Source organism: Lipophrys pholis (genome assembly GCF_963383615.2).
Source record: "Lipophrys pholis genome assembly, chromosome: 17".
In the NCBI taxonomy this organism is placed as follows: domain Eukaryota; kingdom Metazoa; phylum Chordata; class Actinopteri; order Blenniiformes; family Blenniidae; genus Lipophrys; species Lipophrys pholis.
In genome coordinates, this window is record NC_137643.1 from 14,035,297 (window position 1) to 14,051,010 (window position 15,714).

General features: G+C 42.2%; 1 protein-coding gene across 1 annotated transcript in view; it reads right to left on the minus strand.

The window, feature by feature from the left end:
* kcnh8 (potassium voltage-gated channel, subfamily H (eag-related), member 8) overlaps positions 1-8,904 on the minus strand; it is a gene marked incomplete at both ends in the record, with an annotated part of 48,755 nt that extends 39,851 nt beyond the window's left edge. Inside the window, one exon of the mRNA XM_080485140.1 lies at positions 8,829-8,904. Within this exon, the coding sequence (XP_080341266.1) occupies positions 8,829-8,904 (76 nt within the window). The remainder of the gene's footprint in view (positions 1-8,828) is intronic.
* Between the last annotated feature and the right edge of the window lie 6,810 nt (positions 8,905-15,714).

Below are 15,714 nucleotides of genomic sequence, written 5' to 3' on the forward strand. Positions count from 1 at the left end.
ATATTTTGTAAAGCCAAATGTTTTCATCACTTTTTAATGAGTTGTCACTTTCTGATCACATGTTACAAGTATCTAAATCATTCTGTCTCAGAACTGATTCCTCTTTCTTCAGCTCTACCTTTCCTCCTGCCTCTCTGTCCCACTTTCTTCTTCTCCTCCCCTCCCTCCTTTCTTACCACACCAGCTTTGTGTCCCACCTTTCCTCTCGCTCTACCTTTGTTTACCTTTGCTCCCTGTATAGCCCCCTCTCAATCACTCTAACTATCCTTAGGTCTACCTCTCCCCTGCCAACCCCCCACTCCTCCCTCCTTTACCCCCCCAGGTGTTCTTTCTGACCCCTCCTACCGTTTTATATCCTTCCGCCTAATTACTCTCCATCTCCTCTCTACCCTTGAAATTCCAGCAGACTTCCCTGTTTTCCCACATCAATTTATTAACTTAACTCCTTGTACACATCCCCCCCCCCCACCCTCCCATCCCCCCCACCCTCTTCCACCACTAAAGCATCATATATATGTCTTCTTTCATTTTTATCTTTCCTCTTCACTCCAAACCTCTGCTAAAGGAACATTCTGAATTCTCTTTTCTTTTGAGTCCTTTTTAGACACCCCCCCCCCCCCCCCCCTTTATGCTTCGCCTCCCCTCTCCACCCTTTATCTCCTCCTTTTGTTCTTTGTTTTTCTAACTCGGATCTTCTCTCCACCATCCCATGCTCCTTGTGAATCCCCTCTCTATTATGATTTTCCTTTGGCTAATTGCTCCAATGTAGGAGCCCATAGATCATGTCACCTCGTGCTCGTGCTCCTGCCTGACAGCTGCTGGAGAAACCCCACAGGTGCTCACACAGAGAATAAAGGGAGGGAAGAAAAGAAACAGAGAGAGCAGAAGCCTGGAGGAGGAGAGAGAGAGAGAGAGAGAGAGAGAGAGAGAGAGGGGGCATGGAAAGAAGGAACAGCACGAGTAGGAAGGAGAGAAAAATGGTTATGGGGAGTTCTTATGCAATAAAAGTCAACTCGAGTACTTTGGTGATGAAGAAACATTTCACACATGATCATTTGTGATGAAGCAAATAACTGTTTTCATAACCCTTAATTTGGCCATTTTAGCAGCAGTGTCAGCTGAATTTTAGTACGCAATAAATATTTTTCAGCATGTTTATTCAGTGCACATAGTGCAGTTCACGCAGACGGTGTTATTTTAGCTCCCTTCATGAATTACACATACGTTTAAGCAACCCTAAATGTAAGAGATAAAGAGATTTTTGGCTGAGAGAGGCACAAAACAACAATCATGTCTATTGTTTTAGTAGAAGATGATGAAGAGTGAGATTAGTTATTTTGAATTTACATGATTATCTGAGATAATAAAAAATATACAGCATTATGCAGTAGTTGAACATCTTGTTCTCACATTTGATGTTTTAGGATCAGGGAAAGCTGGAAAGCAAGAGAATTTGAGTGAGTTTGACAAGGACCAAATTGCTATGGCTAGACGGCCGGGCAAGAGAATCTATAAAAATGCAGTTCTTGAGTTTCTTTCCAGCCTGCTGTGGTCAGTGTCTACCAAAAGTGGTTGCAAAGAGGGAAAAGTGGTGAACCGTCATCGATTCAGATGGGGAACTAAAAGGCTGATTGCAACAGACGAGACCGACCTAATGTTTCAGACCATGTGGCTGAGAGGTGGAGACTCCTGGACCTGGTGGACCACAGTTCTACACAGCTCCCCTGTGTCCCTGCTTTAATACACCAGATTGTGAAGAAAAGCTTAATTTGGAGTGTTTGAACTCAGTTCTAACCATGCCCACCTGTCATGTGCACCCTTACATAGAAGCTGTATTCCCTGATATCTGTGAGCTCTTTCAAAAAGGATAATGCCCTCTGCTTTGAAGCAACAAGACTTCAGTGACAGTTTGAGAAACACCAGGATGAGCTTGAGGTGTTGACTTGGCTCCGAATTCCCCAGATCTCAATCCAATTGACTGTCTGTAGGATGTCGGAAATAAAAGTCAAATCCATGGAGGTTCAACTTACACACTTTAAATGATCGACTGCCAACATCTTGCTGCCAGATACCACAGTATTAAGCAGGGGTTCATGATGTCACTCCAGACAGAGGGATTTCCAAAGCAGGTAAGTTTGCTTATTTGGGTCATGGAGAGCAAAATTGCACCATTAGGTATATTTCTTCAGGATCTTCAAAACAGATGGTGAAGTGAGTGCATTTGGGTTATATTGTCCACACACTGCATTGCTCCAGATTCTGAGGTTTTTAAACAGAAAAACGTATGAACATTCATCAGCTCTTCGAGGGCCTGGTGCCACAGCATAAAGTGTCCCCAGAGCTATTAAAGACTGAGCAATGATCCTTATGACCAAGCATGAGGAAGCAGAGGACATGTGGAAAAAGTGAAGAGAAAGAGAAGGAGGAGAGTGGAAAATAGAGGGGGAATCCGACAGCACTACACAGCAGGGAGGGAAAGAGATGGATGGCAAGTAAGCATATGAGAATGAGAGAGATGAGGGCGATGTGGACAGGTAGGGGGAATAGAAGGGGAGGCTGAAAGAGACGGATGAGGGTGGGAAAGAGGCAGAGGGGTGAGGGTACGATGTTAAAAGTTGAAAGTAAGTGAGATGGAGCTTTGAGAGGTGGAATGATGAAAGATGGAGTGTGGAAAAAATTGGTGGAGAAAAGTGGGGAGTAGATGGAAGGACCCCCCCCCCCCCCTTCACCTTTATGCCCAAATCCATGTAGGCCCAGAAGAAACTGTCACAGCACGGTTATATAAGCACCAAAAGAGTCCTTCATCTGTTACCATAGCAACCACTCACAAACGCCAAGGCAACCAAGGTTACAACTTTGTCTTTTGGATTCCCAGTGGCGCCAACACATGGGATTATGAGATCAGTGTCACACGGCCCACTAAAGTGACTATACAGCATAATCAAATTGGTGGTTATGCATCATTGACTGTCACTTTCCGCTAAGCTCATTCACAAACATGTATGCATACGGAACATGAATGCACACTTACACAACCATTTGTTGTAATCCCGTTAAACCATGGGGCTTTAATTGAAAAGAGAGAATTATTAGACCAATCCACAGCCTTAATCACTTTTGTTGCTCTATCAAACAGTCCTTTTAGGCTCTATAACAATTAAACATCTCACCAGTGGTCTCATTCCTGCTATTTGCAGCCCGCACCTGTGCTTTCCTCTCTGTCTGTCTCGGTCAATATCTCGCATCCTCTTCATCGTCCTGTTTCTTGTTTTTTCTAAAAACTTAGATTGTCTTAGAAAAAACACAGTGCAATTATTCCGGGGTGATAATGGCTTGGCTTGACTTGGCCCAGGCTTTTGTCTCTGAAGCCCCTGCTGGTCGATTGTTTCAGACAGACCATTAGAGATGGTGATGAGGAGAGGAATCGCCCTAATTATGCACTCTAATAAGGCAGAACGTCCACTGTGTCGGGGGGGCTCTCATCCAGAAGACCCAGAAGTTTGCTCCAACAGATGAGATGCATGCTTTTCCTTGAAGTTCACAGTAATGATAAAGTCCAGTGACCTGACAGTGAGGACAGCGCTGGCCTGCTGAGTCTAAACTTATCATGGTCGGCACGCCTTTTTACATGAACGCTTTATCAAAGCCTTGTTGAAGTCTACAAATCTGCCTGGGTTGCTCTAATTAAATGCCGCAATTTACATTTTCCACAGATGTTTCTGGATGCCTATATTGGCTTACAGCTAGAGAGTAGACATACACCCCTGTAGACATGACATGTAGCTGATGGTGTTGTTGGAAGCAGCTTATGTAAATGAGATAAATACGCTTTCTCGCAGCTCGTAATTGCTCTTTAAGTGTGTACTTTGGAAGACTGACTATAATAGATTATTGTCCACCTGTCTAAAAAGGAACATGAGTTGGTGAAGCAATGAAGAAGCATTGCAGTTGAAAGGAATTTTCTTTATAAAACACAATTCCAAATGAATGCTCATGTCTGCTGTATGTGTGAGGAGGTAACCCTGTCAAATTAGTCAAGTAAAAAAGCATGTTACCATTGTGTTGCGTTACGATTGGTTTTACAACAACCAGTGGTGCACAAGCATTGATGTAGCTTTAATACTTGCTTTATGTATTGATATAATGTAAAAAGGACACATTAACACTTATGAAACAGGCTGTGATGCTCATCCATAGTTTGGCAAGTTAGAAGGCTGTAAGTAATAAATACAGGAAAGTAGACACAACACATATCATTGTGAAACACAAGGTCAGCACACAATGTATAACTGCATGAATCTCATGCTAAATGAGTAAGCAGCACTGTTTCTTGTTACTGCCGGCTTCGCCGTACAATGTTCCACTCCCGGTTTCCTGGATGAACTTTTTTCTTAGAGCTGCGAAAAGATTTTCATAAAAGTTCAGTAAATACTCTCCATCAGCCCGTACTCGTCCGTGAGGTTTCATAAACTTTGTTACTCTACAGCGCCATTCATTCTGTTTATTTGGGATATTAAGTGGGAGCAGTGCTTCCAGTCCACTGTTAGTAAGTGAGGGCCCCTCTGCACCCTGCAGCACCACAGTCAGTGATGATTGATTACTCCCTCACAGTCTCATAACTGCACTCATTATTTCTTTCACGCCCATTGTATGAGTGAGGACAACAGCAGACCTGCATTTTCACGAGTGAGCACAAACACAGTGGAATAGAAAATCCTTCTAAGAACCTATCAGCGACTAACAAGGTGTTGGTGGTATTGTTAGACATATGTAATCATGGCTAATTCCACGCAGCTACAGATATGTCTACTTTAATAAACATTGCTGAAACATATGTCTAAGTATGTGGTCTGTGCTCTGGTATACCCAGTAATTAGCTCCCACGATCTTCCTGCAGGTTGTAGGGTTGCTGGTGAGACTAAGTCATGGAGACACCACTACACACTTGACCCTGCCTCCTCTGAAACGGCACGATCTGAGAGTGGAGACTTCCTCTGCTGCGCACGATATGCAGATGGTTTTTCAAAACATTCGCCTGGCAGGATGAGGTAATCACAATGTGCAATCCGGCAGCCAATTTTTATTCTTTTTTTACATCATAATTGGAGGCGCTGCTGTTAAATAAGTTCATCAGCGAAGAGGAAACTTCTGTTACTTCCACTGTCTTTGTGCATAAAGACAGCCGAGGACTCACTGACATACAAACACACACATAAAGTTCTGGAAAACAAACCTCCAAAGTGCAGGAGATGCTGCACAATTCTTCCTACTGTCCTCTATCCTCCATTCCCAAACATTCACATTCTCTCTCTTCCATTCACATATACACTTAAACATTACCAATGCCGTCCTGTTCCGAGTCAACACACAGCTGTTCCCAGCCTTGGCATCTGTGATTGTGACAGTAATTACCTGCCGAGTGGAGGTGGAACTAGTGTGTGCTGAGAGCTAGAAAATAGCAATCTGGGAGAACAGTGCAGGATGGGGAGCAGACAGCACACTTGGAGACTCTGCACAGGCCCCAGTTACAACTGTAACACCGAACCATCTGCTTCATTTGGCAGGAGCACAGCCCAATATGGTCTCCCTCTACCCAATCAAGGCCATCGCGGGCTGACAGAAAGTCAAGTCAGCAACTATTTTGTAACAATAATGAGGCTGATGAAATAACTTTCAGCCCATATGCTATTAATTAGACCTCTATCCATTCTCTTACAACACTGAAGGACATGTCCACAGACACAAGCACAGAAAAGCCAGAACCTTGAAAATGAAAGCAATATGTCTCTTCTCGATTCTCAGAAAGGGTTTTGGTTTTATGTGAAGTATGAAACTGTAATTCTCACTGCCTCAAAACAAGCAAAACCTTAGATCAACCTGCAGATATGACTGGGGTCCAAACAAATGGGTCCCAAACCCCAGGTTGGGAATCCCTGGAATAGGTATCGGTGTGGGATTGAGACAAACAGCACAACACAGTATCCGTGATGGACAGATGGAGAGATTAGTCATCTGGATGGCACACCGTTGTAGTGATGATGGAGGGTGTCACAGCATCCTCACCCTGTCATCTCGGAGCACAGCCACAAGCAGATTCTACTATTTTAGTGAAGGCTCTGGCAAACAGGTACACACTGAACCCAACACGGAGCCATTGTAGGTGTTTGTGTCTGTCAACCAAGAAGCCAACAAAGCAAACACTGTTTTCAGTATGAATGATGGCTAGTGTGTCAGCTCTCGGAGAATTAATTGGAAAAAATGCTTATATTCCCCCTGACTCTCAAGGAAATCCTGAGTAATCACAAAGCCGCGACTTTCGCAAAACATGGAAAAACAACAACTATTTAAAGCCTTAAACATATAAAATGTCATCCGAGCTTTTCAAACCGGCTGGCTGATATTCTGAAAAACTTTTTATAGATTTGATACAGAATGTTTCCAGTTCTTAAATGTCTCTCTGGAGTCCAGTTATGAAGAAGGCGGCTCAATTTAGTGAAATAAGCTTGAGTCTGAGCCTAGAGGGGAGAGTCGTTCTTTGTGATTGTGAAAAACGTGAAATCCATTTAAAGAGACGGCAGTAAATGTGAAAACCTTTTTCTCTGAAAGAAAATCAGATCAGAGAGTTGCCCACTTTCACTTTCAACCATTTATCACTGTTTTCCACTCCACACTGCCCGCCTGTGCTTCGGACGGCATTAGAGGGGATCACATAGCAGTGAAGCTCGCGCTTCCCCTATACTTGCTCTTGGTTGGGCCATCAGGCCTAATTTGTCCCGTCAGGCTCCGCTGCCTCCAGTCTGCCCCATCTTGCACTTTAAATCCAACGTTAATTTCCTCCACCTTACCAGCTCAAGGACAGCAGTTCATTCCCTGGAGCTTGACAAACCACTTGTGCATTGTATGGTATAGCACTCCAATTCCCTCGTGTTACAGCAGAGCTACTGTCCAGGCAGCTGGATGTGTTTTTTGCGACACAACATATAGCCCGGTTTTACTCCAAGAGTGCTGCTCAACCTGCTGACAGAAGGACTGATATGAGGATGGATGTTGCTGGTTGTTATTGTCTTTCTTTAAATGTTGTGGAGGCCGGACTGCTGGAAATGAAAGACTATTGCAAAGAGCTGTGCAAAAGTGGCAGTCGGGTTGCAGGTTTGAGTTGTAAAGGGCCACGAAATCCGCAAACGGCTGCATCAGTTGTGTAAAACTATTTTAAGATTAGGGGCAACATACAGTGCAGTATGCATAAAAACTTTAAATAATGACAATAGATATGAGTAGATTATATTTCTAAAAAGTCTAAATTTTTTGACTTATCTTCTCATGATACATGGGAAAACAAGCAGTTCTAACATTATGGAAACTGTGGCAAAGCCTTCTTGTGAAAAATGCAGTGAAACGTCAAGAAACTATGTCCTTTATTTGCAGCTCTTTAAAATGTGTTGCTTCAGACCTGTAGTGTCAATTTGTAGATTTGCTGAAAAATCGTATATCCTCTCCACCACAATGTTTCTCAAAAAAACTGATGTTTCAAAAGCCGGTCACTTTTCAGGCTGCATGACAACTTCACAAAAGTCCCCTTCATAGTATGTCTTTGATACACAAGATTTTCCACTACCATTAAGTATCTAGGTTTCACTGCTGCATCACTGGCATCTCAGGCTGGGTCTCAGTCTTGTGTTAAATCTACTACTCTCACTATAAGAAATGTGATCCCCATGTACAAATTAAAAACAGTAGTTATTGAAGTTCATGCCGGAAGCCAAATTTACAGGCTTTATGTTTGTCTCTCCGGGGCTGTATAAAAGGACTGTAATTGTAAAATACTGTATACTAAGTCAACAATGATAGCATTTACTATTGATTGTGCTTTCAGAAAATGACATGGCATGGTGATCCACTCAACACAACACATTATGTACTTATAGATATATCTATAAGTTTAACTTTAAAGCAAATTATTTGAAAAAAAAAAAAAGCATTCACAGCTGAGCAAAGAAGCCGACATGTAATCAAACTGAGCGGAAAAAAAATATTTACTCAACAAAGCATAATTTGTAAATCATTTTTGATTCCCAGGAATAATGTAAGAGAAATTAAATTGAGTTTTCCAATTTCTTGTTTTATGTTTATAAAACATCACAAAAAATGGAATACTGCTAAAATGACAAGTCAGAGTTCATGTAAAAGTTGTTGCTAAGAAAAGCCTACATGTTCCTCAGTTTGAAGAAACTTAATTGCCATCTACCAATAGATAAAGTGACTGTTGATTTCAGGCCAGCAGGTGGAAACATTGTAAACGGACAAAATAGAATTAAGGCACAAATGAGCAAAAGGGAACCCTCTATTATAAACTAACCCGAATTTGCGCAGAAATAACTATCGATATTAGCCTAAAAGAACCAGTAAGCAACTTGAAAAACAAGTTGTGTGGATGCCTGGGACGAAGCTGGAAGCCTGGACCGTTCGCGCTATGGAAGCCTTTGTCTCTGTCCGTGGTGCTGAAAGCGCTTTCAGCACCACGGACAGAGACAGCAGGGTGCGCGCTCTAGTCCTTCTCTGGTCCTCTACCTTTATCACATTATCTAGTAGTAAAAATTAATGGTACGAAATGCCCAAAGCTCACATTTATATGAAATCCATTCACACTGAAAGATATCTGATACCAACTGTACAAACACAGGCACAGAAAATAAGCAATAACAATCAATTTAAGCTTCTTACAAACCAATGAACTCAAACCAGGGAAGGAAACTAACATTCGAATCTAAAGTATACACGGTTTCTGAAACCATCGTTCTGTTTTTAAAATAGTTAAAGAGCAAACTTACGAGTGCCATCAAATCGTGTGGCTATTGTGTCCAGAAACGTGTTCTGTGGCGCCAATAATCCTTTCATTACAGGCATCTTCCCTGCGTGGTGTCGAAGTCCCCATCAAAGTTACTGAGGAAAAGGTATAAGTCGTCCAAACGCGTGAGGTGCTCCCATTTAAGATGCTGAGGCTGTGTGAGCAGGCAGGCGGCTCATCCAGTCAACTCAGCACAAAGCCGGGCGAGCGTGAGGAGTGTGCGCGTAAATGCGCGCGCCCGCCCGCCCGTTCGCCTCTGTCGCGTGTGTAAAAGGCAGGAGAAGAGCGAAGCCCACAGGTGCAGTGCAGGTAACAGGCAGGAAACACCGCGAGGCTGTCTGTCAGCGATGCCATTATGATGCTGCTGCATGCAATGATCGTCTCTCCACAGCGCGCAATGATGGGAGACATCAATCACTCTCAATAACAACTGTGATTAGGATCGGAGGAGGGGAAACACCCAACTGTCTCAAGACACGAACACGACTTTAAAATATGAATTTCACTTAGTGTATAACTGTTTACATTACCAAATAAATAAATAACCGAATCTTCACCCTGTTGCTTTAACTGTTCAGACATACAACAGACAGCAAACTACGTAGATCAAGGCCAAACAATAATATAAAAATGCTAAGCGAACTTTTCTTAATCCCTAAAACGTGGTTAGTGACGTCAGCATCAGGATGGATAGTTGCATTAATTCTATTACACGAATAAGTTACATTTAATTCAAAATTTTAGAGTTGCAATACCTTATGAAAATGTATGGTTTGTTCAGCTGTCTGACACATTCACATTGCTTGGTTTGTAGCGTGAACCTGCTGCTGTTTCCGCCATCTGGCGGTACATGATACACATGGACGACTGATCGGAAGAGAAGACTTTCAGGATTGTTTGCAGTTTGCAGTATAGATGTGAGTGCTTGCGGTTTTCTGGGTCTATCTACTCTGCATTTCAGCCAGTTCCAGCGCCATGCGATCCTGAATTGGACAAAGCGGTAATGAACGAATAGGAGAGGAAGATATATTGACGGAGGCAAGAGGATACTAGAGCCGATCACTTGTGCAACTGCTCCCCTATGTGGACAATACCGTGCATTACATCAACAGACCTCCCAATATATTAATTCATCTATTTTTTTTACACGATCCCAGTTGGCCTCATTAGATCCAGTCATGTAAAAAAAAACATCGTGGGAGTTATACGTTTTATTCGTCATGCACCCTTTCACACCCAAAAGTTGAGAATGTCGAGAATAAAGTCAAAATACAATGTCAAGAATAATGTAAACCTGAGACGTGCAGGGGTGAAGAAAGCAATTCTGTTCTGGGTTTCTGGAATAGCTGTGTGAGCACAGTGACATCAACTGTCTTCAGTCATTACATCAGTTGTGTGTTTGTATCCTTATAAGAGGACCACCTTTCTATCCAGGACATACTGCAGAAACATGCGCTTTGAGATGCTCATAAATGTGAATTGTCACTACTTGAGGCAACACAAATAATTCATCCTCTTTGAGTAAAAGCTGTAGGAGTTGATTCATGCAGCCGTGTATGGTTGCTGATTATCAGGACGTTATTGGAAGAAAGGGAAACTTCTGTTCTTATGGAAAAAAAAATATGTTGCATCAATCAATATGTGACTTTCATTCACATCACAGTATCAATAGCTTGTATTTAAAATCCAGAGCAATACTTGTGTCTTTCTAGAAGGAGAAACAATAATGTGCGCAGATGAGATGCATCTTATTCATAATCTGAAAGCCAATGGGTCTCACATCAGCCTTTTTGTGTATGGAAATACACACTTATGTATGCAAACTATAACAGACTCAACCTGACAGTGTTCGAGGTCAATCCCATTATAAGCTTGGGACTAAACACCGAAAGTCAAGCACTCTGCCTCCGACTCAAATCCTCCACACGAGGAGCAGTTTTTCACAGTGCTCATGTTCTCCGGACAAAGTGGAGTCATCTGCTCTCAATCATACATCACCTCGGCTTCAGACAACCGAACAAAGTATACACGCACGCACGCACGCACGCACGCACGCACGCACACACACACACACACACACCCTGGAGGTGAGGCACTGTGAAGAAGTTAAGCACAGGGAGATACTTCCATAAACATGTCAGCTAATAAAATTAAAACAGACAGCCAACGCACAGTGATGCTTCACCTGAGTAATTAAATACTTAATGCATCATTTAATCCTGATTACTGCTCCACACACACACATCTGATGTTCTAGTCAGGGTGTTTGTGTGTATTCGAGTGAGGCAGTTAACTTCATAGCAAAGTGGCTGTTGAATAAACGTGGGTCATTTTTACTTTGCAAGATAGTTTATCAAACTTCCACAGATTAGACGCTCCTTATCTCAGTTAAGGCTAAGTCGTCATTCTTTATCAATCCTTCACTGTGGCAGTGAGCAAGAACCAAAGTGTATATATACAAAGAGTATATCTGGGTTAATGGAGAAAAAATAAGCAGAATTGCAGTTATTTTCAGCAAAATCTGCCTGACTTTAGTTGTTTTTAATTTACAGAAATTTTTGTCTTTGTCAATTTAAAACAAACGTGTTTGATATTTATTATAAGGAGTTGATTATGAGGAAACCGTCAGTAAAATAAGGAATACATAAAATTATTATTTAATCAAAACAAACATATTTAACATTGAATTTTAGTTCAGATCAAAAAATAAACGTATGTGCAAAACCAGGAAATCAAGGTAACTGATACAACAGTTGCATACTATATATATAGACTCACATGATTTTTCGATTTGAAATCAAACTGGCATAAGAACAGTTACTCTTTTGATCACCTGTGGATCCTAACAGCCGGTAATTATAACATTTCACTATGTGAAAACTTGTGGATGTCTGTCATTCACCCAAAAATCAGAGAAAGCATTCGTGGCCTGAGCTTCTCATGAGCTTTACAATTACAAAACTTTAATTTTTGAGCTTGAATTTATTTCTAAAGATCTCGACCCCTTTCAGTTCGGATTGGTGAAAAAAAATATCATTATAATGCAGAGAGTACTTTCTATTCTGCCATATTTTCTTCACCCCTTCATTAGGTGTTGTTCTTAACTTCACCACTAGAGGCTGCCATATTCTACTCTTTCAAACGCTGCAAACATCTAGAAAATACTTCATTCATCTCTTAAAGCGTTGCTCCACACAGAATAGAATATTAATAGAATATTGAAATAGCAAATAAGAAAGAATAAAATATCATATAAGTAAATATTAATGTGTACAAGGCTTAATGGAGTCCAGCACTCATATCAATATTAAATCAGAGCTACTGATTTTATCTCCATCTCTTGGTTGCTCTGTGTTTTTGTGGTAAAAATAATCAGACCTGGCCTTGTGCTTTGTTAATATACAGTCATACATTAATGCGTAAGACTCCCATGCTGCATTGCAAAGGCAGCACTATGGCAACATTTTAACTTCATGCTTTTTACGATGCCCCCGAGTGCTATACGGTGAGTGAGCGCTGCTTTTTAGAGCTGCAGCTCTGTGCTCAATTTACACACATACTTTTACAGTAGCTGTTTCCTTTATGTGCGATATATACAATGGGACATTCACACACAGCCATGCTGTGGATATGGTTCACAAGACCTCCTATTACAACTAATTATAGGAATGTCACAAGACACATGAACCCCAGATGCCCATTTGAAAATGTGTTCTACTCTTGTCATCCTTATCACAAACAAAAGCTCAGAATCTCATCTTTTCCATTATTCACACAAAACTTGAACCATCATTTTTTTTCAATCAAGTAGGTAAAGAGGGCAGCATCTCGCATCTGATCTGGAGCTCACAATCTCATCTGCCCCTAAATTCAAACCCCTTTTGTCAGTAAGATTTGTTGATTTGTATACATACATCAAAACAACCTTAAACCTGAGGCGATGTTTCCCCCAACCAGTATTCGATATCCGTGCTGGTGGGTTATCAGACTGAGGAGCACGTCCACACCCCAGATCAAGGGAAACCTGAGGAGATCGGGGAGGAGGAGACCACAGCTGCCTTCAAGCTAAACTAAAGGCACAATGTTAAGCGATAAGATTACTGTGTGGATGTGTAATATGATTGCAGAGAGGGGTTTCTGGGTTAAGATGTTTTAGATTAGAGACATGACAAAGACGGCGGTAGAAGAAAATTCAGGTAAAAGTTGCAACACGTTACTGTGTAATTCTATATGACATTATGAGGGTGTGGGCCACAGCAGTGTTGTGGTTTGCACTCTGTCTCTGGTTCTAGTCCCGGTTGGGCATGGGGGACTTTCTGAGTGTGTTTTCTTAAGGGTCTCCAGTTTCATCCCACAGACCAAAAACAGGCATAATTAAGAGACTGAAAATTACTGTTCGGTGTAAATGTGATTCTGTGATTGCCTGTTTGCCCTGTGATGGATTGGTGACCTGGTGCACCCTTCCTTTGCTTATAATGAGGTTGGCTCCAGCCCTTCATGATGCAAAGTTGGATTCAACGGTACAGAGGATGCATGGACTATCAGTTTGTAAAAACGATTCATCAATGGTCCATAATGTAGCCTGTCATTGCTGTAGCTGGTCACAGTCCATGAAGTGACACTAGACTCATTGACTGCTGACAAATCATTGACATCTCAATAACTAGTAAGAGGCCCCAACCTGATACGACTTATTTGTAAGGTCATTAAGACAAGCATAAAAAAAACAACCTATTTTAAGATAGTCATGGAAATTCCTTATGGGGGAAAAAATGGTAAGAAATAAAGGAGCTTTATCTATCCATCCAAATATGTTTAAACCTCTCAGTCAACAAACAGGGAGGTGGAGGTGTACGTGTGCAAAGGTTCAGTGTATGTGTCTTCAGCCCTGCTGTGCATGTCACTCTGCACAAACGCTCACATGCGTGCGGTTGTCAGTCACTCGGCGAGCGTCGCCTGGCGTGTCTCCGTCTACGAGCGTTTGTCTGAAAACATACATCAGATCGAGGGGCATGTTTGAGCAAGAGAAACCGAAATGTGCAGTGCTGAGCGTTGGCAATTCATTTCCCCTTTAACGTGCCACCATCATGCCTCCACCCATCTAACGGCAGCAGGTTCACTAACCATATCATGAGTTTATAATAACCACATCACATCCATGGTGAATGAGGTGGAATGAAAATCTAACCTAATTTGGAGAGATACACGACTGTGTGAGTAGTCGGGTGTCCCCTGAGATGAGGCTCCGATTGAGGGAGCCGTGTGCTGCACTGGTAGCATGCTCTGTGAGCGTGTAATGGTCTTAATTATCATTTAGCATGCCAGCCCCATTGACGACATATCAAGCCAGTGATAAAATAGTGAAGCGGAGAGTGACAGAGGGAGAGAAATGGTATCATGTCGAAATGTAAAGATATCTGCACATGCAACGTGGTGGCAGATAACGCCAAAACATATACACATGCAACAGTAAAGTTACAACACGCAGGTCCACACACACACATTTCCACCCAGCTGAGTGACATCTCTCTGAATTAGTCACGATGAATGATGTGTAACCAGCCATGACTCGTTCTGGCTGGGGAGATAGCTAATTCACTTTGTTTAATTAGTCAAAAGTAGTAAAGCACACTCCCTCTCCCCAAACATACACATTTCTATCGCACAACATCCACCCGTCCACAAGAACTGCATGTCTGTATTAAAGTCAGACCTGTGAGCAGTCCGGTGTTACATTTCACAGGGCAAGGCTTTGGATCTAATCTGTCAGACTGAAGGGTTTCTGATCCTTCCTCTCTATCTCTCATGCAAACAAGCAACGCTCACACACACACACACACACACACACACACACACACACACACACACACACACACACACACACACACACACACACACACACACACACACACACACACACACACACACACACACACACACACCACCCGCTGCTTTGTGATACCTTCACAGAGGTTCCAGGCACCATTTAGGGATCTCCGCCTCGGAAGTGAGGAGCATCTTGTCTGCAGTGGGCCGCATGGGAGAAGGTCTGCTGCCGCTGCAAACAGGACAGAGGACAAGTTGGTTTGGATTCAACTCTTTCTACAATATGAGGTACCATTTTGATGTTTTTATTTTCTAAGTTTTTGTGTGCTCGGAATTATTTAAAAGTCAAAAGATCAGTTTCAGGATTTTACTATTTCTAAATGTCTTGACTGCATGTGAATGTATTCTATTGCTGTATTTAAATAAACTAGAGTTTTTCTTGACAACTTAGACTATATATTTTTTAACTCTATTTCATATTTTATTAGGTTCTGTCCATAGAGTGCAGTGCATCATATTGTGCAGTCAGTATTCTACTACTGCTTTATTTTATTTAATATGACCTGCAGCGCATTGTGGCTGCGAGGAGTCAGAAACTGTGATCGCATCCATATTAATGAGCCTGCAATGTCACAATACAACATCATCGTTCAAAAGTTTATATCAGTCAGCCACTTCCACCTTCTCCTGCTCCACTTTGTTACCATGGAGAGCTCCAAGACCCTAAAGACAATAATAAGTGCGTGCACAGCATGCGGGAGAACATAATAAATAGATTTATGCGCAATTGTCACATTTAATACATTTACGGAGCGCGCTAGTGAATTCATTATTACACCATATGTTAATGCAGCTGGGTGCGTGTATTTTTCAGACGGTGTGTGTGTGTGTGTGGGGGGGGGGGGGGGGGGGGCTCTCTCTCTCTTTCTCTCTCTCTCTCTCTCCCTCCCTCTCTCTCTCCCTCTCTCTCTCTCCCTCCCTCTCTCCTCGTGCGCTCGGAGCTTTGAAGTGTAACCAACAACTGCTATCCGGAGTCAGCGCTG